Source organism: Eulemur rufifrons, chromosome 29, assembly GCF_041146395.1.
Source record: "Eulemur rufifrons isolate Redbay chromosome 29, OSU_ERuf_1, whole genome shotgun sequence".
NCBI lineage: Eukaryota > Metazoa > Chordata > Mammalia > Primates > Lemuridae > Eulemur > Eulemur rufifrons.
Genome location: NC_091011.1, coordinates 24,646,030 through 24,671,178, shown reverse-complemented (window position 1 = coordinate 24,671,178; position 25,149 = coordinate 24,646,030). Strand labels below are relative to the sequence as shown.

Genomic DNA, 25,149 nt, shown 5'->3' with positions numbered 1-25,149 from the left:
TCTACTGTGTCCCACTGGTTTCTATGGCCGTCCTTAAGGTTATACAGGCTCTCCTCTCACTATGTGTTCCCATTTCATAGAAGAGAAATTTGAAGCTCAAGGTGACCACCCAAGGTCACGGAGCCAACTTTAAAACCAAGAATTCTCACTCTTAAATCTTCTGTTCTTTTTCTGAAGTTCTCCACCATGTCGCTTTTCTTTCTTTATTTTAGACCATTCATCCAACTCACTTCTTCAATAGATTTCTGTCACTTAGCAAACATCAACTCAGATCCTTTCTCTGATGGAATAAGGAGCTAAGGATCCTGCCCTCTTTTGTTAGGTAGCTTAAGGCACATGGAACTAAATGGGTTACTTATCCAAGGACCTAAAGCTGTCTTATAAGAAAGCTAAGATTAGCTCTGGCTCTCACAATAGCAGTTTGTTCTGAAATTCACTAAAATGGACAGCCTCTTAGAATGCTCCCCATCCTGCTGAATTATAAAAGACAACCACCGAGTCCAAGAGATGCAGGGAAATGGTATCTGAAATAAAATAATTTTATGAATGTGCATTCATTAATTTCTCCATTTAACAAGAACAAATGGAGGGCTCACTCTTGCAGAACTGTAATTAATATATGATTTAGACATTAATATGAAAAAGGCTGGCAGGGAAATTGCTAGGATTTGTCTCTGGGGTTTGTTTGGCTTTTTAACCACCAAAATTCAATGTATGACCTAGCACTGAGGTCTCATCAAGCACTGAATTCTTTTTATTGCTTACAGTGGAACTGCTGAAGTTCCACTTTTCTCAAGTACCATCCTTATTTTTGAGATTTCCTTGTGCCATTTTCCATTGGACTAGAATGTTGGTTTATAATACAGCTTCTTTTACTAGTTATATCATTTTTAATATCTTCAGAATTAATAAGTTTTAATGATATAACATGACAGAGTATGAATATTTTTTCCTAGGTATTTTTCTAGGTCTTTCTCCTCCTGGGTAATGTCTCCTTCCAACCTGGCGGGCTTTTTTGAAATTTTATTACTAAAGCAAAATCTAAAGCAGAATATTGCTTACGTTTTAAAACCATCAAAGCCAAGTTACCTATGAAAACTTTAAAAGGAACATATTTATTCCAAGTGATTGCATCAAGTATGATTTTAGTTGATTATCTCAATGGAGATCCTGGAATGTATGTGGACTTTGAGGTCCGCTGTGCTATCAGGGTCATACGCTCATTCTCAGTGGACATCCTGACGCCCAGGTGTGATTCTGGGCATTAGAACTATTTCTGCTTTAGCAAATGAAGCTTGCAGTTTATGTAAGTGTCCCATGGATGGCATGGGACAGTTTTCTTCCTGTCTTTTCCTACCTCTCATGTTTGGAAGCATTTTAGAATCTAAACGGGCCATTTATACTTACTAAATTCAGCAGATAAATATCAGCTATTTTTTTAAAAATAAAACTAATTCAGAGACAATTTCAGAAATCCTTGCTACCTAGAGGAAGTCAGTAATCATTGATATTAAAAGCACACACCCAGCCAAGAATTTTGGCCTCACATCACTGACTAGACCATTCAGAAGCCTGTGTTGACTCCTCCCTCTGTGGAAGAAAGAAAAAAATTGCATTTCACAGCAATGCTTTGGGGAGGCAAGTGATTGATGGCAAGTATTTTGTATTCAACAGGAAATATGAACACAGATTTTGTCATATTTTTATGGAGACAGCCTCTTCCTTATGGTCCACCCAGAAACGCTACATTTTGATGTTATCACATTCTTTTCTGGAACAAAACCCAACAGCTGTTTATAATTAAAACCTTTCTAGAAAGAATGCTCTAAACTTCCTCACACCCAAGTGAATTTCAAATAACATTTAATAATTTGGCTTGGCGTTCAGAGTCTATAAAGCACAAGCAATAGGCTTGCTGAAGATGAAGAAGAAATGGTGTCACAGTTCCGCAAATGTTTCTAATTGGCATGAGTGAGTTGCTAATGGGAGATAAATTGCCTGGTGTGGGTGTGGGTGGGTGTGTTGTGTGTGTGCATAGTCACCAGGCACACATGCATGCACGCTTGTGGTGGCAATGACGTGTGTGTGTGTACCTGGGCTTCACACGACATGCCGTGGTGCTAAACTGAGCTAAGGGAAAATTAAAGAGGGGCCGGGGCTGGGCCGTGACGGCAGTGGCCACGCTGGGAGGGGACGAGGTGGACAGCTGGTCCCTGAGCAGGACTCAGATCCCGGGCAGCTGGCCCACCCTCCCTTCGGGAACAGTGAACAAGGAGCTTGTAAAATACACAGGCCGAACGAAAATGACCCCTCCTGACTGAAACCAGCTGCGTGTCGGGCTTCTCACTGCCTCTCCCAATTTGCTCTCTCAAATAAATGAACATGGTAGAAGACGATAGGAAGTCGACAGAATCATTTTTCCTTTCTTGCAGTCGTACCTCAGTAATAACCCTGGTTTTTATGGCTGAAAAATATAAGTTTATTTGCTCATTAATTTCCCTCCCTCTCCCTTGCCTTTTCTTGGCATTAGGCAGAATGCTATTTAAAACAAGACACAGTTCAGCTTCAAAAAGAAAAATCATTCTGCAAAATCCAGCTTGGACTCATTTACTGGCCATTCATCATCGCTAGGAGAGTGGGGTACAAATACCTATATTTGGTATATTTTAATGACTTACAGTGCAATTGCTCTTGTTGGCACTGGGATTCAGGGAAGTGGTAGACTCCTTAGGACTTTGAGAAGTGTCCCAAACTATTTTGAAATGACATGGACAATATTAAATGTGGCATATGCACTGCAGGTTGATAAGCATTGATCTTCACTGTTTTCCTTCAAATATGATGTAGGCTGATGCTGGGAGGGTAGGCTTAACCCAGGAGCCTCAGATTTTCTGAGGGGTGCTTGAAAGTCTACAATTCCACCCTTAAATGTGCTTTTTTTTTTCTCTCCAATGCTTTTAAAAAGTTTTGGTTTTATGTGTCTTTCATTTCCTTCAGATAGTGGGCAAATAATGATGTGCCTATCATCGTGCATGGCACGTAGTCTAAGCCCAATAAATATTTGCTGAGTAAATAAATAGTTAAATGGAATGTTACAAGCATTGCTAGTATTATCGTCTTGGCGTGAAACATGCAAGAATAGACTTGAGGCAATCAAGCAATTTCCCTTAACAGTACAAGCTAATTATTTGAGAGATGAAGATCTGGTGCATAGTATTTCTTTGTCAAGCTTCATTTGCTCCTAATTAAGAGTGGAAAAGTTGTTTGTGGCATCAAAGGAACAACACGATGACCCACTCCTACACAGCTTTTCGATATTCCTTGCCACAATTTCAGGAAAAACATATCAAGACAAAATTAACGTGCATTCCTCTTGTTTGTTTATGCTTTCTTTTCTGTGTTATCATTTTCTAGAGGGCAGGGAGGGTGTGGAGCGGGGAGCTGTTTTGACTGTACTTTCACAGCCCATCTGTCTACATGACTTCTGTAGTCAATTCTGCTAACCTTGGTTGACTAATAAAATCATCCTCCGTATAAATACCACCTGCAGTGATCCAAGATAAAAATGCTGCACCCTCGTCATTAGCTTCAGAAAGTTTCATTCATGCGCTAATTCATTCATTCATACATTCATTCCAAAAATATGAATTCAGTGTATAATATGTATTGGGCCCGTGCCAAAGGTGTCAATTTCACATTGAGCAAAATCCGACATGGAACTTACAGTCTGGGACAGTTGATGAATATTAATTGAATAATCATACTAAAAATTATATAACTACGAACTGTTTTTTTTAATTAAAAAGGAATATGGTTTTGTTGGAATCACGTAACAACAGAAATTGATATAGACCAGGAGACCGGGAAGAATTTTACTAAGGAAGAGGCTGGAGCTGAGAGCTATAGAATGTCTGAAGAAAGGGAAAGAGCGTTCCAGGCAAGAAGAGTATCAAATGCAAGGCCCTGTGCATGCAAGGGACCATGGTGCACCCTTCAGGGACTAGAAGTAGGCCAGTGTCGCTGGGTGGGAAGAGCAAGGGCTGGTGGGACTTTGCCCTTCATCCCCTGAGTATTAGAAGACTTACAGAAGTGTTATACCCAAGGGTCAGGAAGTAGGGGCAGGGAGAAAGGACTCATTAACCTTAATATACCTATGCTTTGGGATGGGGGAAATATAAGTATCAGTTCTTCACAAATACAACAAGAGAGGTGAAGCTTCTGGGCCCTGGATGACCCCTTGCTGCAGGTGAGCTTGCTGGAAATTCTTGCCATCCACCGAATTTCAGAAAGTGCATCTGGATCTCCAGTTGTATGCTGAGTAACAGACACACGTGGCCACTGCTGGACGGTGCAGCAATGACATCTTCCCTTGTCAACTCTTCTAGCCTCCTGTCTTTCTTTCTGCCTTTCCTTTTGATGATGGAGAGGTGGCATAATACAGTTCATTCTTGTTTTTGGCAAAATGTAAATGGCATGCCTTCTGGCACCTTCTCTCCTGGTTTAGAGAAGATACATTGTGAAAGTGACCAAAAACAGGGTATAACACTATATGTCATAAAAAGGGCTTGCACATATTCTTATAAGTGCTAAGCACATGTCTGAGAATACATGGTGGTTACATCTGAGAACTGGGACTGGGGTCCAGGAGGAGAAGGTTAGGCAGGTGGCTTTTACTTTTTCACCTAATATTCTTACAGTAGTTGATTTTTTTTTTTACTATGCAGCTGTATACTTTTATAATAATAAAATTACAAGGAATAGTTTAGAAAGCCCATTAATATTGTCTAATATGTCAATTTTAGAAAAGCCATAATGATTTTAACATAATCTTTTTTCATACTTTTTTTTCATCCTTAAGTTTGGAGATATTCAGAAACTTTTCTTCGAGTAAAGAAATATGTATCTGAAGCTCAGCAATTCACTCAATTTTCACTTCTTCACTATCCCATGGTCAAATAAAAGTTTTTTTAAATTACATGTGATTGTGATTCCACTGTTAAGAAATTATTCTGGCTGTTCTTCCATCTCTACATATGCCTACATAGCGTTGTCTGGAATGCTGCTCACCCACCAGATATAAACAACACCTTTGGCTCACTTGTTGCTGACTTCATTGCACTTTTAAGCATTGCTTAAATTTTTCATAATGAGCATTTTTATAAAAACAATGAAATCATTTCTAAAAATTGAAGATGAGAAGTGTTAGTTTACTTTTGGTTTCTAGCGGTAAACACAATGCCCAGCATCTAATCTTTCCCAGAGACTCAGGGAACTTGACCCCCTCAGAATTATCATCATGAAGGTCAGGAGCTGTCAGGCAGTAGCTGTCAGGCAGTAGCTGTCGCTTGTGAAAGAGGAGGCAAGTGGGGTACACGTGGACATGCAGAGTGAAATAGATACTGGAGACTCTAAAAAGTGGGAGAGTGGGAGGGGGATGAAGGATGAAAAATTACCTATTGGGCACAATGTACACTATTCGGGTGACAGGTCCACTAAAAGCCCAGCCATCACCACTATGCAATATATCCATGTAACAAAATCTATAAAAATTTTTTAAAAGTAGGAGACAAGTGGACAAAGTGGTTACTGAATCAGGATGTCAAAAATACTTTAAATGATTATCTGATATTAACTTATAGTCTGCCATCCTCTTTCTTTTTTAAAAAACAAGTAAAGGCTCTTTATGTTTAACTAAAGATTTTGATGAATTGAATTGGTGTTTTTCAATAGTTTAACTGGTTGAGAATCATTAATATTGCACGAGGGCTAGAGCACGGTGGCTTTGATCATTTCAGTACAACTCTTCCTTTGCCCAGTGATTACATACCACTATCATCAATCAGATAAGAACACAAACCAGGAGACAGCTTTGAGTCCCTTAGTAAATACTTCATGAAGCTAATGTGAGTTTGCCAATTAGACTGTCATCTCTGCATAAGACACGTTTGTGAGAGCACCCACATTATACAGTACTTAGCACATTGTGCCCCTCAGGATATGATGATAATTGCCTGTGTCAGAGGAAAAACAATTGTGAAGAAACTGGGACTAAAATGATTACCAGCTGATTCTTTTGAACAGGGTTAGCAAACTATGGCCTGTGGGCCAACTGGCCTGCTGTCTAGTATTTGTATAGCACATGAGCTAAGAATGGTTTTCTCATTTTAAATGATTGGGGGAAAAAATTCAAAAGTAGAATAAAATTTCGTGACATGTGAAAATTATATGAAGCTCAGATTTCCTGTCCCTAAATAAAATTGTATTAGAACCCAGCATGTTCATCATTCACATATTGTCTACAGCTGGTTTTCTGCCCCAACAGAGCAGTTGAGTAGTTATGACAGAGACCAGAAGGCATGCAATGACAAAAATGTTTACTATCTGACTCTTTATGGAAAAAGTTCACTGACCCCTGCTTTACATTCAGGGAGAAGGTATTTGTGTGCATGTCTGCTTGTTAATGGATAATGCTTTCTGTTAGAAATATATCTGGCCGTTGATGTGGCCATCAAAAAAGGCACAATACTCCATATTCTTCTGCTTTCCTTACACCCTTCTCAAAGTCAGAAGAAAGTTACTGGGCGAGAAAAATTAGATTATCAGGCAGGACAGTGAGAAATATCATGGTAACAAATGGAAAAGACCTACACATTGCCTCCAAATTTACAGATTACTAATGCTAACTTGAAGCCCTAAAATGATATTAGTGCTCTTCCTACATTTTAAAATTTGAAGTCAATTCTTCTTTATGCCTGAGAAACCTTTGAGAGGCAAAGCCTTTTGTGCTCATGACTCTTAAAAAAAAACAGTGCCATATCAGGGGCCTTTGTTCAGTGGCCTTATCATATCAAATGGTTCTATTTGGTTTATACTTGCATTCAGCTGTAGATATATGATAGGACGGATGATGGGCTAGTAGGAAATACCTTCTAGTACTGCGCTCCCCAGGCCCCGGGCGGTGGACCAGTACTGGTCTGTGGCCTGTGAGGAATGGGGCTGCAGAGTTCTGCTGCCCCATGGGCCTTCCCACTGCATCCATGGAAAAACTGTCTTCCATGAAACTTAGGAACCGGGGGGGCCACACAGCAGGAGGTGGGTGGTGGGCAGCTGAGCGAAGCTTCAGTTGTATTCACAGCCCTATTCCCCATCACTTGTGTCCCCACCTGAGCTCCACCCTCCCCCGCCCCCACGTTCGTGCAAAAATTGTCTTCCATGAAACCTGTCTGGTGCCAAAAAGGTTGGAGAATGTTTATATCTTGGTGGGATATCCTGCTCATTTGCTGTGGCAGTTGAATTAACATACTGACCCTCCTATCTACCATAATATGTAAGAAAATATGAAATTAACACAAAAGTTATCTTGGTACCAGGAGAAAATGTTAATGACTGTATGACTCTACTATAAAATATTATAGAATTGAAAATATGACTCATTTTGCTTCAAAATCCCTGTTATGTACATGACTGACCACAGTCGTCCCCTCTTGTTTTGTTCCATTTCAGAGGTTGAAGGCCGCGTTGACTCACCACCCTGCTGCCATGTCCAATGGCAATATGAACACCATGGGACATATGATGGAAATGATGGGCTCCCGGCAGGACCAGACGCCGCACCATCACATGCACTCGCACCCGCATCAGCACCAGACACTGCCACCCCATCACCCCTATCCGCACCAGCACCAGCACCCAGCACACCATCCTCACCCTCAACCCCATCACCAGCAGAACCACCCACACCATCACTCCCACTCCCACCTCCATGCACACCCAGCACATCACCAGACCTCGCCACACCCGCCCCTGCACACCGGCAACCAAGCACAGGTAAACCTTTTCCATGATCTCTTCCCCCCCCTCCTCCTCCTTCCTCCTCCTCCTCCTTCTTTCTTCTTTCGTCTTCTTCTTTTCCTTCTCCTTCTCCTCCTCTACCACCTCCTCCTTCTCCTTCTCCTTCTTCTTTCTTTGTCTTCTTCTTTCTTCTTCACAGTGCAAGTTCTAATGCTGGGGTCATTGGCAGCAACCGGGTTTGACAAGCCCAGGTGTTCTAGCCAACATTCTGGGGAGCTCTGTTTATTTCCTAGGAGGTAATGCTTACCCAGAAGACCCTACTACATCATAACATCTATAAATGATATCGTCAATACCAGGTCCAATCTCTAGGGGCAGATGTAAACTTTAAGTTCTCCAAAATCTACTTTGGCAGTGTGTTACAAAGCCCCCAAAAGAGCAATACCAATGGAAGGTTTGGGAAGAATTTAAGCTTATGAAGACAGATGTGAAAGAAGAGTGAGAAAAATAAGTTAATTCTAACCCAGTTGCTATGTTTTGTGACATCATAGAGACTCAGTTTGGTCACCTGTGAAATGGAAGTGAAATACAATGGGCAATCTTCTGGGTGACAGGAAATGTTAAAAATCTAAAGAGTAACAATTCAAGGCAGGCTGAGAAGCTTGGTAGTGGATGCTAGGGCGTAAGGTGCTGTGTGGAGAGTGAAGAGAGGTGACTCACCCCACCGAATGTGAAACGCGTTGGAGGGAGCAGAGACTGAGCCAAGCCCTGTAGATGATCAGACCAAGAGAAAGGCCAAATCCCAGGGGCGGAGAGTCACCAGGAGTGGCTGGAAAGAAAGCCAGCATTTAGACTAAACTGAAAGAGGGTTGGGGGACCGGGCAGACGTTATGTCACCCAAGGCCAAGAAGAGAGGCGAGTCCATGTACCAGAGTGAACGTTAGTAAGTGGAGGGAGGGCACGTCCAGGAGCATGGCTGGCCCTAGACACTTTGGATCCTCATGCAGGATGACCTTCTTCTGTCCCCTCCACCCAGTCCACACTGCCAGCTTCCAACCAGCTGGGGCAGAATGGTGTCGGAAGCTTGGGACCGCCAAATAACAGTTATTCACCATCTCCTCTGACGTCTGTCAGACTTATTCACTTGTCTCCGACTTATTCACTTATGTCTTCCGATGTCTGTCTCTGGAGACAAGACCTCACGCCAGGCAGTTTTTGAGCCCTTTCATCCACCTCCCCTAACAGACCGAACCTGGACAGCCATCCACAAAATGGGTCAGCCACAGGCAACTCCCTAGTCTGTTCATTAGACAACTTACTTTTGCAAAGGCGCTTAGGGGTGTTCTATATAGTGAATGAGTTGAGATTTAGAGTGAGGAAACTTGAATTCTTTTCCCACTTTACTTGCTTTTTGATTATGAACAGAAATGATTAACTTCCCTAAACCTCAGTTTCCCCATCTGTAAAATAAGAGTAATAATAGATACACTCATAGGCTCTTATGACTATTAAATAAGGTAATCTCTGTAAAGTCTTTGGCACGGTTTTCAAAACATGTTAGCCATGATTAACTCCAAACCAAAGTAGTTCCAAAACAAAGTAATCGAAGTTTAGCAAATATTAATAATTTGGTAATAAACTGCTGTCAAGAGCACCCTTTTCAGTCACATTTTTAGTCTAATGCTATACTGGGACATGTATTTAGAAGGGAAAAAAGTCCTACAAAGTCAATGATAAGCCAATTGATTCATATGTGTGCTTACATTTTAAGGGAAAGGAGAATATCAAGGTTTGGTTACCTTCGTGTGCAAGTTATTTCACAGATGAGTTTAACAATCTTTGAATATAAAAGCCAATTCATTAGCTAATTACCAATTAGCCGATTGCCCTCTGTTTCAAATCAGTAAATTGCCAATTGTATATGCAATTAGTTAATTGCTATTATAATTAGCTGCTCACACGGTTGCTTTTTTTAATCTTATACTAAAAGGAAAAAGTCCAGGTTGGTCTTGCTAAAATGTGCACCAGATCGTTTAGACAGTATTCTACAATATCACTTCTACATTGTGTTAATTTGGCTGATTACTGAGATCTTACATTATTCAGCATTTCTTAAGGTCCTTCCAACTCTGAGATTTTAAGATGATTTGGAATAAATTCTATCTTTTTGAAATCACAATTTTTTTTTATCAAAACTTTTAAAACATCTATGCCAAGAGAATTCCATTTTAAAAATGAAATAAGCAACAGTAATTATCAGGGACACAAATTCTAGTCTCAGGGCTGCATATGCGATTTCTTCCAGCTTATTGCATTCCTCCCGCATGTAAAGACGTGACTTTAGAGTCCTGATTTCACTTCATGGACACCGGGAATTTCTCTTAACTAACCCACACCTTAAAGCCTGAACCTGCCCTGCACCTGAAATCTCTACATCACTTATCCCTGTGGGTAAAGGCACAGGAAGAGTGTCATGGGTTAAAGGTTGACTGAAGTTAGGGTAGGAAGATACAGAATTGAAAGAGAGGTCTCTGCAATGGAGATTAAAAACCAGTTTTGCCTACTTGAGTTTCTTTTCTGGGGCTGCCAATAAGAGATCATAATTCACAAAAATAAACAGTAAACGCAAAAATAGCCGAGCGGTTAGCACATTCCCTTCCAATGCTTTTCTTTGCAGTGGTTAGTTTAGGAGCTAGCATCTGAAATGACAAGTGCTAAATCTTTGCCAATAACAAGGATTACGTCTTCACCAGCCACTCTGGTGAGTAAGACCTCAGACAATTAACCTATTTTGTTATTCCTCTATGATGGGGAGAAAAGGAATTGCCAGTAAAGTTTTAGAAAATGCCTTTGCTTTGAGTAAAATTACTGAGATGGAGTCCAACCTCCGTCCTGAGCCTGTTTCTATCTGGTTTGATAAGAGTTTAGGTTTTAAAATATGTCACCATCAGTCCACAGCTGTCAACCAGTAGCCGCTGTTAGTGCAATTACAGACATTCTGATTGATTTCAATCATAGGGTTGGAATGTGGTACAAAAGGTTGTTGGGCTTCATTTTTAAAACTTTTTACCTGTTATTTCTGCAGGTTAAATGTCTCCTGTAAAACAATTTTATAGGTATTACAGCCATAAACCTGAGTGACTGAGAAATGGGAGAGATTAAAAAAAAAAAAAAAAAAAAACCAAAAAAAACAGCACCCTTTATTGAGAATGAAAAAGGAGGAAGGAGTGAAGTGCATTAGGGAAAGGGTTAGGTGCCCAGACATATAAAGAGTCAGTCGTAGAAATTTCACAAGGTGCCGTGTGTCTACCTCATGAAGGGGAATAAAGCTATATGTGTGGGGGTCTCCAAAGCCTTCGATGTTGCTGAGTCCCATGTAGACCTTGCAAGGAATCCACAAGCACAGTAAAATTTTTAACAAAGTGCTTTGCCACTCTTACCATTTCCTTATAATGGAAGTGTATGGCAGTGCATCCCTTCCTGCCTCACATATGCATCAGGCCCAGGGCAGCCTAGGGCATTGATTTGCTTCCAAAGGCCCTGCTTCCCAGTCCTAGACAGCTCTCCTGGAACCCACTTCACCTTAGTGCGAGCTCCCAGGAGCAGCAGACCCATCTGGAGTGTGCAGGCCCAGCTAGTTCTCCGCACTGAAAACTGTGAAATAGTGAAAATAGGATTTCAACTGCTTTCCCACTTCACAGGGTTCTTCTGATAGGAGGCACAGTGGCGACAATGTCCCAGAGGTGTGTTCTGGGAACACAGTTTTAACAGCATTAGAATGCAAGGAGCCCACAAGCTGCCCAGAGGTTTTCTGCAGATGACAGATGACTCATCAATATTGTGACAGTAGCCCTGGCCTTTCCATTTTCACCCTGTGGCCATACATTGGCTACTTTAAAGTTTTTAAATGCACCTTAAATAAAACATTTTTCATACCCGATAGAAGAGGGAAAAAATAAATGTCTCCTCTACTATAATTCAGCCAAAGGCCCAGATGGGAAAAATCCATCTGACTACATCTTTTCACAAGTCATTCCTGTATTTGGCCAACATAACAAAGAGTATAATTCAGTGATGCTTTTTATTTTCTTTTGTGAGTGTGACTTCATTGTTTATTTCATTCACAGAAAACAAGTCTGATACGCTGACTTTCTGTGCTTTGCATTTTAACACTGCCTTGGGTTTCTTCCCTTACCCAACACTTCCTTCCCTGTCCCCATCGCTGCCTCCCTCTCTGTCCCACCAGGTTTCACCAGCAACGCAACAGATGCAGCCAACACAGACAATACAGCCGCCTCAGCCCACAGGGGGGCGCCGGCGAAGGGTGGTGGATGAGGATCCCGACGAGAGGCGGCGGAAATTTCTGGAACGGAACCGGGCAGCTGCCACCCGCTGCAGACAGAAGAGGAAGGTCTGGGTGATGTCACTGGAAAAGAAAGCAGAAGAACTCACCCAGACAAACATGCAGCTTCAGGTGCAGCCCACTGTCTCTCTCCCCAGGGCTCAAAGACCCGGTGCACACTTGGCATTTCCTGCCCCCCCCCCCCCACCGCGGGCACTTGTTGACCTATGCAGTAACGCCACACACTTAGCCCACAGAGGAACTGCAGGCCTACAAAACAAAATAAACCATTCGGTTTTCAATCAATCTTTCTACCAAGCTCTGAGGCAGGAGGCTCTACCCAACTAAGTCTGGGGCTGGGAGCACAGGCTTTGTGCAGACAGAGATGCAAACCCCGGTTCAGCAATTAACTTGCTGTGTTTAACCTCTCTGACTCTCAGTTTCCTCATCTATAAAATGGGAATAATAACTTCACAGAGTTGTTAGGAGGAATAAATGAACTAATGTCTACAAAGCAGTTAGCACAGTGCCTGGCACGTAATAAATGTTAAACTGGAAAGCAGCTGTGTACTCACTAGGATGAGGGGTTTGCTCTGACTTGTATTTGATTATCTATATTTTTGTTTAATGGAAGAAAAGAAGGTTTATGGTTATTATTTTGCTCTGAAAGAAAATGCATGTTTCCATCTCATTTTCCAACTCAGAAAGATTGGAATCTTGCATGATATTTGCGTTTTATCGTTGGCTTAACTGGGGATATTTTATAATGAGGCCACTTCTAGGAGTATCTGAGAGAAAAGGAAGAAAGCGTAGTACCCAGGGCTTCTCCAGCAGACTTCATGGCATACAAATGATGCCATTCAGGGCATTTGTTCTAACATGAAAAAGGTGTGCACTATTACCAGCAGGAAAGAAGGCACCTGAACAGATGTGATAAACAGTCCAAAAATAGCAGTAAGAGTTGTATATTCTAGCCCAGTGCTCCTGTGATCTCAGACAATGGCCAAAGAGAAAAGAGTGAGGAGGAAAGTGCCCAAGTAGGAAGACTATGCACCTTAATAGCTCATAGGTCGCCTTTGTCCTTTTCCCCGCACCTGGTTCTCTGTGCATCCTCAGAGAGGAACAGTTAGGGGCCAAACCCCCAAAGCTTTTGTATATTCAATTCCATTAAATGAAAATGGCTTGGGGCAGCCAGTGTATACATTCAAAGTATTCAAGGAAGGTTTGGGTTATATGTGGGCCAAATTTTATAAATTTATAGATGTTTACTTTTTCTCCTAAATGTATCATTCTTTTTGTGATAGATGTGAGCAAGGAACTGGGAAACATGTAGCAGATGTGGAAGGAAATAAGATAATGATTCTTCCACTAGCTGTGTGCTAAAGGAAGGTTGGGACTGGCTCTTACTACTCCCTTCGCTCACTATCTATCCACTGTGTCTAGTATAATGTCTATACCCAGTAACTATTCGTTGAGTAAATGAATGAGTTCCCCATCACTGGAGTGTCCAAGAATTGGCTGCCTGACCACTTGGCAAGGATGTGATTGCAGGGAGTCAAGCCACAGAGGAATGGCTGGACTCAAAACTCCTTTAAAGCCACTTCTGCAATCTGGCAGGCACAGTGGTATGTGAGAAACTTTTGGGTATAACATAGATAAGCACTTTTAGTATTAATGTCATATTTTTATTTTTATGTGTATTGAAAGTGTAATTAGAACATCACATCTGCAGTTTCATAGATATTGGTGAGGACAAGGATAAATTATTAAAAATTGGGTTAATTTGCTTACTTAACAAACATGTTAAGTAGTAAAAGTTCTTATATATGTGGACCTAGCAAATATTACAACAGTGGTTCTGCAATGACTGAAGTGGGGGAACCCGAGGAATTTGCTATTCGTTCTGAGGTCTGCACAAGGACAGTGAAAACGCGTAGGTTTTCTCAATCTTGGCACTATTGACTTTTGGTTCAATCACTCATTGTTATGCCCTGTGCATTGTAGGATATTTAGCACCATTCTTGGCCTCTAGCTACTATATGTCAGGAGGACACTGTCCAGTTGGGACAACCAAAAAGTCTCCAAATGTGTCCTGGGCTGGGGAGTGGGTGCAAAATTGGCCCTGGTTGACACCCACTGCCTTCAGTGAAGTGGCCTTGAATAGGCAGCTGACACACATCAGATGCCAACAAGTTCTTAAAATCAGTTCTAACTAAAATGAGTCCTTGCCAAATTATTCCAATATTTTAACTATGATCCTAGAGCATGAAAACATGGAGGGATCATAGCAGAGAGATGGTTGACTTTGAGGTCAGAGGTGTTCATGACTTGGCACACGCATATTTATGATTGCTTTTGCAAAACACATAAGGCAGATTTATGTGTTTGCTGGGCCCTAATCCATTGATTTTTTTACATTTCTTTAAACCAAATGGCTAAGGAAAAGAGATACTAGAACTCTAGCTCTTGAAAACCAGAAAAAATAAATAAATAAATCTTACTGAGTCCGTGTAACAGACACCAATATCTTTTGGTTGTTAAAGCAGTGCCCAGGGCAGGGACAGTCTGTGAAAAGACTAAATTGTCAATATTTTCCACTGCTTTGCTTCGGAGGGCCAGAAGCTACAAGCGTTCAGTGTTCTCTGTGATGCTGCGTGCTCTGCATCAGGCCCTGTGGCGCAGGAGAGGAAGCTGCAGATTCTGCTACCTTTGAATGACCTTTTCCCTCTCTCTGGGCATTTGTCAAAAGAAAAAGGTGTCTCTCTTGAGACTAGTCCAATGGGCCAAATTTTAAGTAAATAGAAATGGAAGGTGCTAAGCAAACAAACTCCAGCCAAACGGAATATCCATGGTCTGGGTGGCCAGCTGCCACTTTTGAGTTGTTTTTCAGCATAGAACCTTCTAGTTTAGGCTGCAGAGTTTCAGACCGGAAAAACCAAACCTAAGAAAACAAAATCAAACTCCCAGACTTCATTTCCTAGTCTCACAACAAATCTCTGTCCAAGAGATCAACACAGGTATAGGACTGGGAGAAACGTTAGAAACCACCCAATGTGATATTTTATAGAGAGAGAAACTGAGGTTCAGGGAAATGAGGAGTCTTCCTGAATATCACACAACCAGTAAGTAGCAGAATGAGGACTCAAGCAAGTCTCCCGTTGACCTAACCCACTGCTTTGTTTGTGATCTTTCATTCTAGAAAATCCTTAGGCTAAAGAAATCCGAGTTCTCTTTTCTGATACAGAGCGACTAAGATCAACTCTAAATTCATCAGCTGCTGAAGTAGTACTCAGTAGATCATTTGTGTTCAGTAGAGGATATGGAAATCATCTGGTCACCCATGGAAATAATTGCTTTTCTTTTTTAGTGCAAAGACACATGGTCTAAGTTGCTGCTGAAATTTTAGACACACGAGCACAGGTCTGGGACTTGGCAAGAGAATAGGCCAGATGGGAACTGTTGCCTGACAAATTGAAAGTCCTTTGTTTCAGAGTGAACCAAACTTGGTCTCAGCTAATCTACAAAAATGGGAGGAGGCGTTGTATTTTGTAGGGCCCATTTTGATAATTATTTTTTTGGCACAAACTACTGTTTACGCCAAAAAGCATTCTAGACTTATCATATAACTAAATGACATTCCCAAAGCCAAAAACAGCAAATGTAGCTATTAGGGACTCCTTGTTTAAAGTATGTTATTGCAGTATTGAATATCTCTGTGGAGCGCTACTTCATCCCCAGGCAAACCTATGGGTTTAAAAATAGATCAATCCAACTGGATCCATCCTCTTACAAGTGTCCATTTAAATGGCTAACTGCTCCAGAGTAGCAAACCCAAATTTAGTTTGGAAAAATGAAAAAATGAAAAAATGAAGGGTTTCTGCAGGAGAATCAATACATGTTGTTAATACTTTTTTCCACAAAGTACTTTTATATTAAGACCTAGAACTATTGTTGTAACCTACATAGAGGAATAAAAAAATTAGTGATTTTCCTCAATTCATGAAGCAAGCAAGGTAATTCAGAGTAAGAAAATGGCTCCAGAAGTCCTGGCTTTTATTTCCCTACTCAACTTGCAGGCCACATTTGATTTCCTTTATGCATCTCGACACGTCCTATCTAGTTCTCTTCCAAAATGAATTCAAAGTGATTCTATATACGTTACCTTGAAAAGGATTTTTACTTAAAATATAGTCTAGTATTTGTGCATTTCCTACATTAATCAGTCTTTCAATATGGAACCTTTAAGATGATTATGCATGTGCATAGCACACAACTCATTCTTTCTCTAGGGCGGCGATTCTTGACCTTTTTTAAGCCAAAAACCCCTATGGAATCTGACGAAGGCTCCACAGGCTCTCTGTCAACGATAGGGACACATACGTGGACTTACAAAATTTTGCTCTAGGATGAAACTATGGGTGTTGCTTTGGAATCTACCCTGATAAGGAGCACAAGAGGTCCTAGAACTGGCTCCCTGATGACATATAAGATTTGAAATACAAGCATATTTGAGAATATCAAAAGTACTTAACTAATGAATAAAAATCAAGATTGAATCCTTCATTAGATAATTGGGTAATTAGCTTTCTCAACAAAAGGCAACAAAGAATCACTCATAGAATAAAAAACTATCTTTCTACAAAGAACTTGGAGAATTAGTCCAACCATCCTGTTTTACACTCGCTTGGTGTGACAATTTGAGGACTCAAACCTCATGATTCTCAACCCCTAGTTGAGAGTTCCTTTTCCTGCCGGACGTTTCCCCATGAATTTTTGTTGCTTCTGTGGCTATTAGGTCTTTATTTAGTCCTTACATAAGCATCATATTATTATTTTTTTACCTTTGGTGGTTTTTTTTTATTATTTCAGCATATTATGGGGGTACAAATGTTTAGGTTACATATGTTGCCTTGCCCCACCCGAATCAGAGCTTCAAGCCTGTTCATCCCCTCCTCCCCACTCACACCTGCCAAACACCTGATGAATGTTACTACTATATGTGCACATAAGTGTTGATCAGTTAATGCCAATTTGATGGTGAGTAAATACGGTGCTTGTTTTTCCATTCTTGAGATACTTCACTTAGTAGAATGGGTTCCAGCTCTATCCAGGATAGTACAAGAGGTGCTAGATCACCATTGTTTTTTGTGGCTGAATAGAACTCCATGGTATACATATATCACATTTTATTAATCCATTCATGTATTAATGGGCATTTGGGTTGTTTCCACATCTTTGCAATTGTGAATAGTGCTGCTATAAACATTCTAGTGCAGATGGCTTTTTTATAGAATGTCTTTTTTTCCTCTGGGGAGATGCCCAATAATGGGATTACCGGATCAAATGGTAGTTCTACTGGTAGCTCTTTGAGGTATCTCCATATTACTTTCCACAGAGGTTGTACTAATTTGCAGTCCTACCAGCAGTGTATGAATGTTCCTATCTCTCCACATCCATGCCAACATTTATTGTTTGGGGACTTTTTGATAAAAGCCATTCTCACTGGAGATAAGTGATATCTCATTGTGGTTTTGATTTGCATTTCTCTGATGATTAGAGATGTTGAGCATTTTTTCATATGTTTGTTGGCCATTAGTCTATCTTCTTTTGAAAAGTTTCTGTTCATGTCCTTTGCCCACTTTTTGATGGGGTTGTTTGATTTTTTTCTTGCTGATTTTCCTGAGTTCTATATAGATTCCAGTTATCAGCCCTTTATTGGATATGTGGCATGCAAATATTTTCTCCCATTCTGTAGGTTGTCTGTTTGCTCTCATGATAGTTTCCTTGGCTGTGCAGAAGCTTTTTAATTTGACCAGGTCCCATTTATTTATTTTTGTTGTTGCTATGATTGCCTTTGGGGTCTTCTTCATAAATTCTTTGTCTAGGCTATATGATCTAAATAAGGGCTGATGACTTTTTTCTACTGAGGATTTTTTTTTTATATTTTGGATTTTTAATATTTATTCACTGCATGTGATAGCATATACAAAATATTGTGCAGGTGAAAGCATTTCTGAAATATGGTCACTCCTTTGGGCTTGGCTCAGATTATAGACTTGAAAAAAGTCAACGATGGAAAAACATCCTTTCTCTAAGGGTAGATTTAATTTGGAGAGAGCCAAAAGTCACTTGAGACTGAGTCTGGTGAAATAAGGTAGGCATCAACCTGAACATAATTTTTTGTGAAATGAACACGTAAAAGGATTGACCTATTATTACTCAGAATAAGTATCTATTCTACTGAGGATATTCACTGTTACTCATTTTTTCAACCATACCATGGCTAAATAACATAATTACTAGCACATTCCATTAAGAAATATGTCCATACTCACATATATCTGTAAGTGATGGACAGTTATCATAGTATTCTCTGGGTTCTTCATTTTTACGGATCTTCACAACTCTCAGGGCCTTGGTTTCTCTGGTTACGACATACTGGTTTATTAAGAAAGTGTTTTGCCGCTCATAGACAAAATGCCACTGAAGTCATGTACTTTGTATGGGGTTTTGGTGATAGGCCAGGATACCACGTATGCTGTTCAGAGCTGCGATTGGTGCTGTTTTGTAGTAAAACACCCTGATGGAAGCAAGAGGTTTATTGTGAAACAGTTTGGGGCGTGCCAGGTATCGTAGGCAGTAAGCTCCTTGCTAACCGTAGAAACCCAGAATGGAATTGAGAGTGTTTTCATAAGGAAGGAGCGATGGACACTTTGTGCCTGGGAGACTGAATGCTGCCTAGACAAGGTTTGACTGCCCAGGACACAGTGAGGGAAGAAATGGAGCCTAAATTCAGCCTCTCCAAGACGTTCCCTAGACAGGATTTGGGTTTTTTTTTCTTCCAGAAGTATAAGAAAGCAAGAGAACCGGTTTTGTTTTTAGTGCTTTTCTTGTTTGTTGTTTTCTAGGTCACAGTAGAAAAGGGTGAACTTGATTCCATTTTCTAAGATCCATTGTCTACATTATCTGCAGCTGAGAGCTCCAGTTGTGATTTTAGTGTTATATGTCTGTAGCCCAAATGCAAATAATATGACAGTCTATTCTGAGGCAAATATACATATTAACACATTTTTGTTTCCTTTTCTGTTTTGTTTTTCATTTGTTTTGTTTTTAACCAGGGATTAAAATGGTCTAAATTGACTTTCTTTTATATATAGTATTTTATGCACAGGAGAAACTAAGAAAAACAAGGAAGGCTGTCTGAATTTAGATAGGCATAAGATCAGAAAGGGAAAAATTAGTGTTTAAGACTAAAATAATTTGTACTATAAATAAAATTGTCCCACGGACCCTGGAATTGACAGGGTCACTTTTGGGTTTGACATAGCCTCTTATCAATCATACTCATTTGGGGGTGGAGGGTACAATTCACCTTCGTGAATGTTCTCAGATTTAAAAGCAATTTTCCTGTGTAATTAAGTGGTTTTATTCATCGTTAAGGATAATTTCCAAAATAGGCATTTTTACTTTGTAAAGTTTGGAGGAGTAAGGGAAAAGCTTTTGTAGATGAACTTTTTATGACTTTGTTATTAAAGTTACTCAATATGTGGTTGCTTATAATGTATTTTACAAAGGAGTTTGGAAATGGGAAATATCCTTTAAAACAGGTTTGAATTTTTTTTTTTAAAGTAGGTTCTAGAATCCCAAACTTACTTTCCTAGGTGACAAGTACATGCCTGAAAAGCCAAGTTCATATTGCAAGTGTAGATATAACTTAATGACAGCAATGTTAAACGCCCTTTTCTGTGTGCATGCTTTTTCAAAGTTTCCGACATGTGAAGGAAAATGCCTGGCAGCCACAAATGAACCTTGGCCAGAGAGAGGGTATTATTTGTCACAATTTTAAAATGGCTTATTCAAGATAGCGCTATGTTTACAGTTTACTTTTATCAAGTGGAAGCACCTTGGCGCCAACCATCTACTCTACATTTATATTTGTAGACAATGGGTGCCAAGTACATTATTCTACAAAGCTCTGAGCATGCCTTTGTGAATTACTACATAATACAGAGATTTGAGGCATTTATCTGAGTAAATAAGGAAAAGGGAAAAAAACCCCACCATCCACAACATCCTGATATTGAGGAGGAAAAGAGTTTATAAACCGAAATTAGCCAAACTAATTAATGAATTTATCAAATTAAGTCAGTCATGGCCCAGAATGTCACTGCCTCTTGCCTGCCTGGGCTGATGTCATTGCACCAGTAGACAATGAACATTCGCATCACGCCTCCCATGCCTCCTGCTACGCGGGCATCAGGCAAGGGGACACGCTCTGCTGAACGGTAGCCCACGTGGGACGTCTTTTGGGAAATCTGATGGTAGATCAGTTGGCTTATTCTGATTGCATTTCAGCTTGAAGCCACTCATCCTGCCACGTAATTCTTCCCAATGCGTGCCTCACGCGCACCTTCTCCTCATATTGAGTGTCAGCCCAAGCTGGTGACAGTGATGACAGCCAAATTTATTGAGTGCTTAGTACCTGCTGAGCATTGTTGTGTTTTACATCTATTACTTCGTTTAATCATCACACTAACCTAAAGAACTCCGTACCGTCTTTATCCCCATCTTATAAATGAGGCTGCTGGAGCTGAGTTGGGCTCTATTTCCTGCCTAGCATCATACAATAAGTGTGGAGTGGAGATTGTCATCTCTGCAACCTGGCTACAGAGCCCCTCACCTAAGGGTGTGTGGTCTGGCCTTTTCATGGGGTTCAGCTCTTAAGTTAAAGCCTTATCTCTTCAGAAAACCCCAGTCAATGTGAGGGCCAAATTGAAGGCAAGCTACAAATTTTCAGATGAACTCTTCTAAATAATATTCTTTTTTTTTTTTGAGACAGAGTCTCTCTCTGTTGCCCAGGCTAGAGTGAGTGCCATGGCGTCAGCCTAGCTCACAGCAACCTCAAACTCCTGAGCTCAAGCGATCCTCCTGTCTCAGCCTCCCGAGTAGCTGGGACTACAGGCATGCGCCACTATGCCCGGCTAATTTTTTCTATATATATTTTTAGCTGTCCATATAATTTCTTTCTATTTTTAGTAGAGATGGGGTCTCGCTCTTGCTCAGGCTGGTCTCGAACTCCTGAGCTCAAACGATCCGCCCACCTCGGCCTCCCAGAGTGCTAGGATTACAGGCGTGAGCCACCGCGCCCAGCCTCTAAATAATATTCTTAATGCCTTTCACATGTAACAGAAAAGTTTGCCGATTTCATTGTTGAAAGCGTACAGGGCTTCGAGTTTGTGTTTTCCGGTCTTCTCAACATGGCTTTACTGTGTCTCTTTCCAGAATGAAGTGTCTATGTTGAAAAACGAGGTGGCCCAGCTGAAACAGTTGTTGTTAACACATAAAGACTGCCCAATAACAGCCATGCAGAAAGAATCGCAAGGATATCTAAGTAAGTCACCAACTTTTTTGCTTCTTTTAGTGTCCACGTTTTTGCCACTATTTTTGCACTGAATTTTTTTGAAAGAGCAAAAGTAAAGTGTAGATTGTACTCCCAGACAGATGTACTAGAATCCTTGGGTGGCCGCCAGACTGTTCTCCCAGGGTGATCCCTCTTTCCTGATCCCTCTCCAACACCATGCCCACAACCTCCTGGTAATTTCTGGCTACACCTTCCCTGGCATTTCAAGTTGTAAATCCTACCAAATTCCCATTTTGTAGCCGGTAAGAAAATAGCCTGCTGGAGCCCAGTTATAAGTGGCCAAGCAGTCTTCTTGAGAAATCCATGGGCTAGGAAATAAATCAGATGAATCCTATTCCGTGTCTCAGGATATACTGCATATCACTCACTGGGCTGAAAAGCTAATGACCTGGTCTCAATTTACCAACAAGTACAGTGGACCCCTTCTTCTAGACCCTGATTTTTGCACTTGGAATCGCAATAGGTTAAAAGCTATTTGAGTAGGGGATGGTGGGAGGAGCAGGGATTCATGGCTGAAGGTCAATTTATTTTCAAATAATTTTTTAGATTGAGCAACACAGATTCTCCCACCACATGTGAGTATTTTTCCACATTTGATATATGGATGGCTATTTGAAAATACGAGACGGGGAAGTTCACATACCAGGATTCAAACACATGAGAATCATTTCGCTGATCTAGAAAGCATGGCTTTGCTCGTAGCTGTAAACTGGGAAGGCATAGCTTTGTGGTAACAGTTGGACATAAAACTTGGAAGTAAACTTCCGGAAGAAAACGTGTGAAACTCTTCTATTTCAAGTAAACGTCAAGTACTATGTTTCCAAGAAGTCCACACAAGCTATATTGGGGTGTGTGTGTATGTGTGTTTTTTCCTAGGTCCGGAGAGCAGCCCTCCTGCAAGCCCTGTTCCAGCTTGCTCCCAGCAACAAGTCATCCAGCATAACACCATCACCACTTCCTCATCGGTCAGTGAGGTCGTAGGAAGCTCCACCCTCAGTCAGCTCACCACTCACAGAACAGACCTGAACCCGATTCTTTAAAATGCACGGTCAGACCTGGCCTCCAAGAAGAGCTGTAGCATCCCATGGGTCCTTTCTTTTAAGGGCATTTTTAGAATTAACTCAGACCTGGAAGACTCCTCAGCCCTTCAAAGACTGGCTTTCATTTTTATAGTTATTATGGAAATGTTGTCTTTTATACTTAGTTATATAAGAAAAAAGGGAGTTATGCAATTAATATCTATTGGCTTGGAAAATGCTTTGGTGCTTTTCTCCAATTTTCTGGTACCAGTTACTTGTTTATAAACTGAACCTTTTCTGTATATAGTCATGGTTTCATTCTTACCAGTCCAATCCTTTGCCTGAAACATTGAATCTTGCTAAACCACAGCTTTCAGCCAAATGAGGCATACCTAGATGTCAAGTAAGACCCATCCAAGGTAACTGGGTAGGAAATCTGATGACATCATAACTCATGTTGAGTTTGTGCTGGGATGTCACCAGAATCCCAGATAAACATACAGCCTTCCCCACAACATTTTTTTCCTCCTACTGTAAAAAATCATAAGATCCACCAATGTCCAAATAAAACCATCAAGCATCTCGCCACCTCTCCTCTTCCTCTTGGTCCACTTGCTCGAATGCCCAGTTTTCCTCTCCATTTCCACTTTTCCTTGGGCTCCCTGTTTACTCGTCATTTTGACTTTCTTCTGTGTTATCTTGTTTCCCTTTAGCTTTGCATGTGAAGAAGAAAATAATGTTTAAAGAAAAAAAAAAAAGTAAACCTCAAAAATGTGGACCTAGCCATGGCCTTGCCTGTCCATCACCCACCGCCAAAGTTCATTCAACTCTTGCTTCTCACAAAGTAGTAACCGGGAGATGTTTAAAGTGCCTGATTTAAAGTTTTTAATAATCAGAGCAAATAAAAGGTGGTTTAGTAATAGGCGAAGCACTGTTGAATGCCAGCTGGGGAGACACCAGGGAAGGGAGCTTTGTAAGCCTCAGTTGTGAACGTCCAAATTATGACGCGGGGCTATAACATCACACCCTTGAATTACAACTGGTTGTATATGGCCTGTCCAGAATGTTGAAAATCCATGTACTATATAATAATTCAGAAGGGCTGTATTCACTACACAGATTACATTGTTCAATCATCAGCTGCTAATAGCCTAAGATTTATTATTATTTTTTTTCTTAAGCCTATGGAACCAGCTTTGCTATTCTGGTGGGTGAAAGTAGACTAACTACTGGAGAAACAAAGAGAGAAAGAAAACCCAATGTTTCCATAGGGGCGCTTTCCGCCCTCCCACAACAGTGAAAGTGCTCTTTGGCTGCTGAAGGAATGCCATGGATGTAGCACAGGCTACTCTTCTGAATAATTCTGATTTATATTTTCAACAACTCACATGAACTTGCCCGTTATAAAAAGCAGACAGTCCCTGAACCACAGTTGTGCCTCCTTGAAACAAGCCATTCTACTGTGCTAATGTTTTAATATTGCATCTCACAAATAACAGGGGCTAATATTTCTCTGTAGCAGTTTAGGCAGGTGCTGGTGTTTCATCTCCATTTGAATGCTTGACCTCAAGGGAGGGGTGTGTGTGTGTGTGTGTGTGTGTGGGTGTGTGGGTGTGTGGGTGTGTCGATGGGTTTTAAAAGAACAGTATTTTACAAAAGGTGTAGCTTTTTTAAGAATTCAGAAAAGGGAAGGATGTGTCTTGTTTTTTCTCTCACTATAGTGTAAGAATCTATTTTGGAGAAAGAAAGAAAATATGAGGGTCGTGAAGCATGATTTTTATATAATTAGTTTCAGTTTTATCTAATAACTTACTTTTTAAATCAGTTTTTTTCAACAATCTTTTCCATGTATGCAGTGCTTTCAAAAGATGGTTGTGAGTGTCCAGTGAAACTTATGACTTGGATATATGGTCAAAGAATCAAAAGAAAAGCAAAAACAAAAAAAAAAAAGGAAGAAGAAAAGAAAAAATGCAAATGAAAAGAATTTTCTATTATATTTTAGACAAACATATCATTTTCAAGTATTTTAAATACTGAATTGATAGTTGTTTTTTAATTCCAGTAGTAGCAGCTGAATGGTTTAACCTGACTGGCTTCCTAAGAAATGTTTAGGACGTAGGTTTAAAAAGAAGTTAACATTCTTATCTCTGTTTTGAAATCAAAAACAATTTTTCAGAATTTCTGCCTAGGACCATCTATGTGTCCCCTCCTCCCCCTCAAAAAGGAAAAAGAATGCATTAAAATGTTTGGGTTTTAAAATTTTTTTATTTTTGTTTTATGTTTTGCTTTGTTTTAAGTAAACAAAAACTTTTCTTTACTGCATGCATAGCACTTAATAAAATGGATTTTTAAAAAATCCACTAGTAATATCAGAATGTCCAGGGAGTGACCTGTCACTAAAATTATGGTTTAGTTTACTTCTGTTCCACTTCTTGATTGAAATATTTAGTTGCTAAACTGAAAGCCTCTGCAGTTAAGAACTTGCCTGAGTTTTCTTAATTCAGCAACTTGACAGTTTGACTGATGTGCATTATATATAGCTCAATTATGTCTGTTTTTTATGCTAAGTAGGCAAA

At 40.4% G+C, this 25,149-nt stretch overlaps 1 protein-coding gene across 1 annotated transcript in view; it reads left to right on the top strand.

Moving 5' to 3' along the window:
- CREB5 (cAMP responsive element binding protein 5) overlaps positions 1–22,594 on the top strand; it is a 312,329-nt gene extending 289,735 nt beyond the window's left edge. Inside the window, exons 7-10 of the mRNA XM_069462072.1 lie at positions 7,504–7,827; positions 12,038–12,265; positions 21,416–21,524; positions 22,431–22,594. Of these exons, the coding sequence (XP_069318173.1) occupies positions 7,504–7,827; positions 12,038–12,265; positions 21,416–21,524; positions 22,431–22,594 (825 nt within the window). The remainder of the gene's footprint in view (positions 1–7,503; positions 7,828–12,037; positions 12,266–21,415; positions 21,525–22,430) is intronic.
- Positions 22,595–25,149: the final 2,555 nt, after the last annotated feature.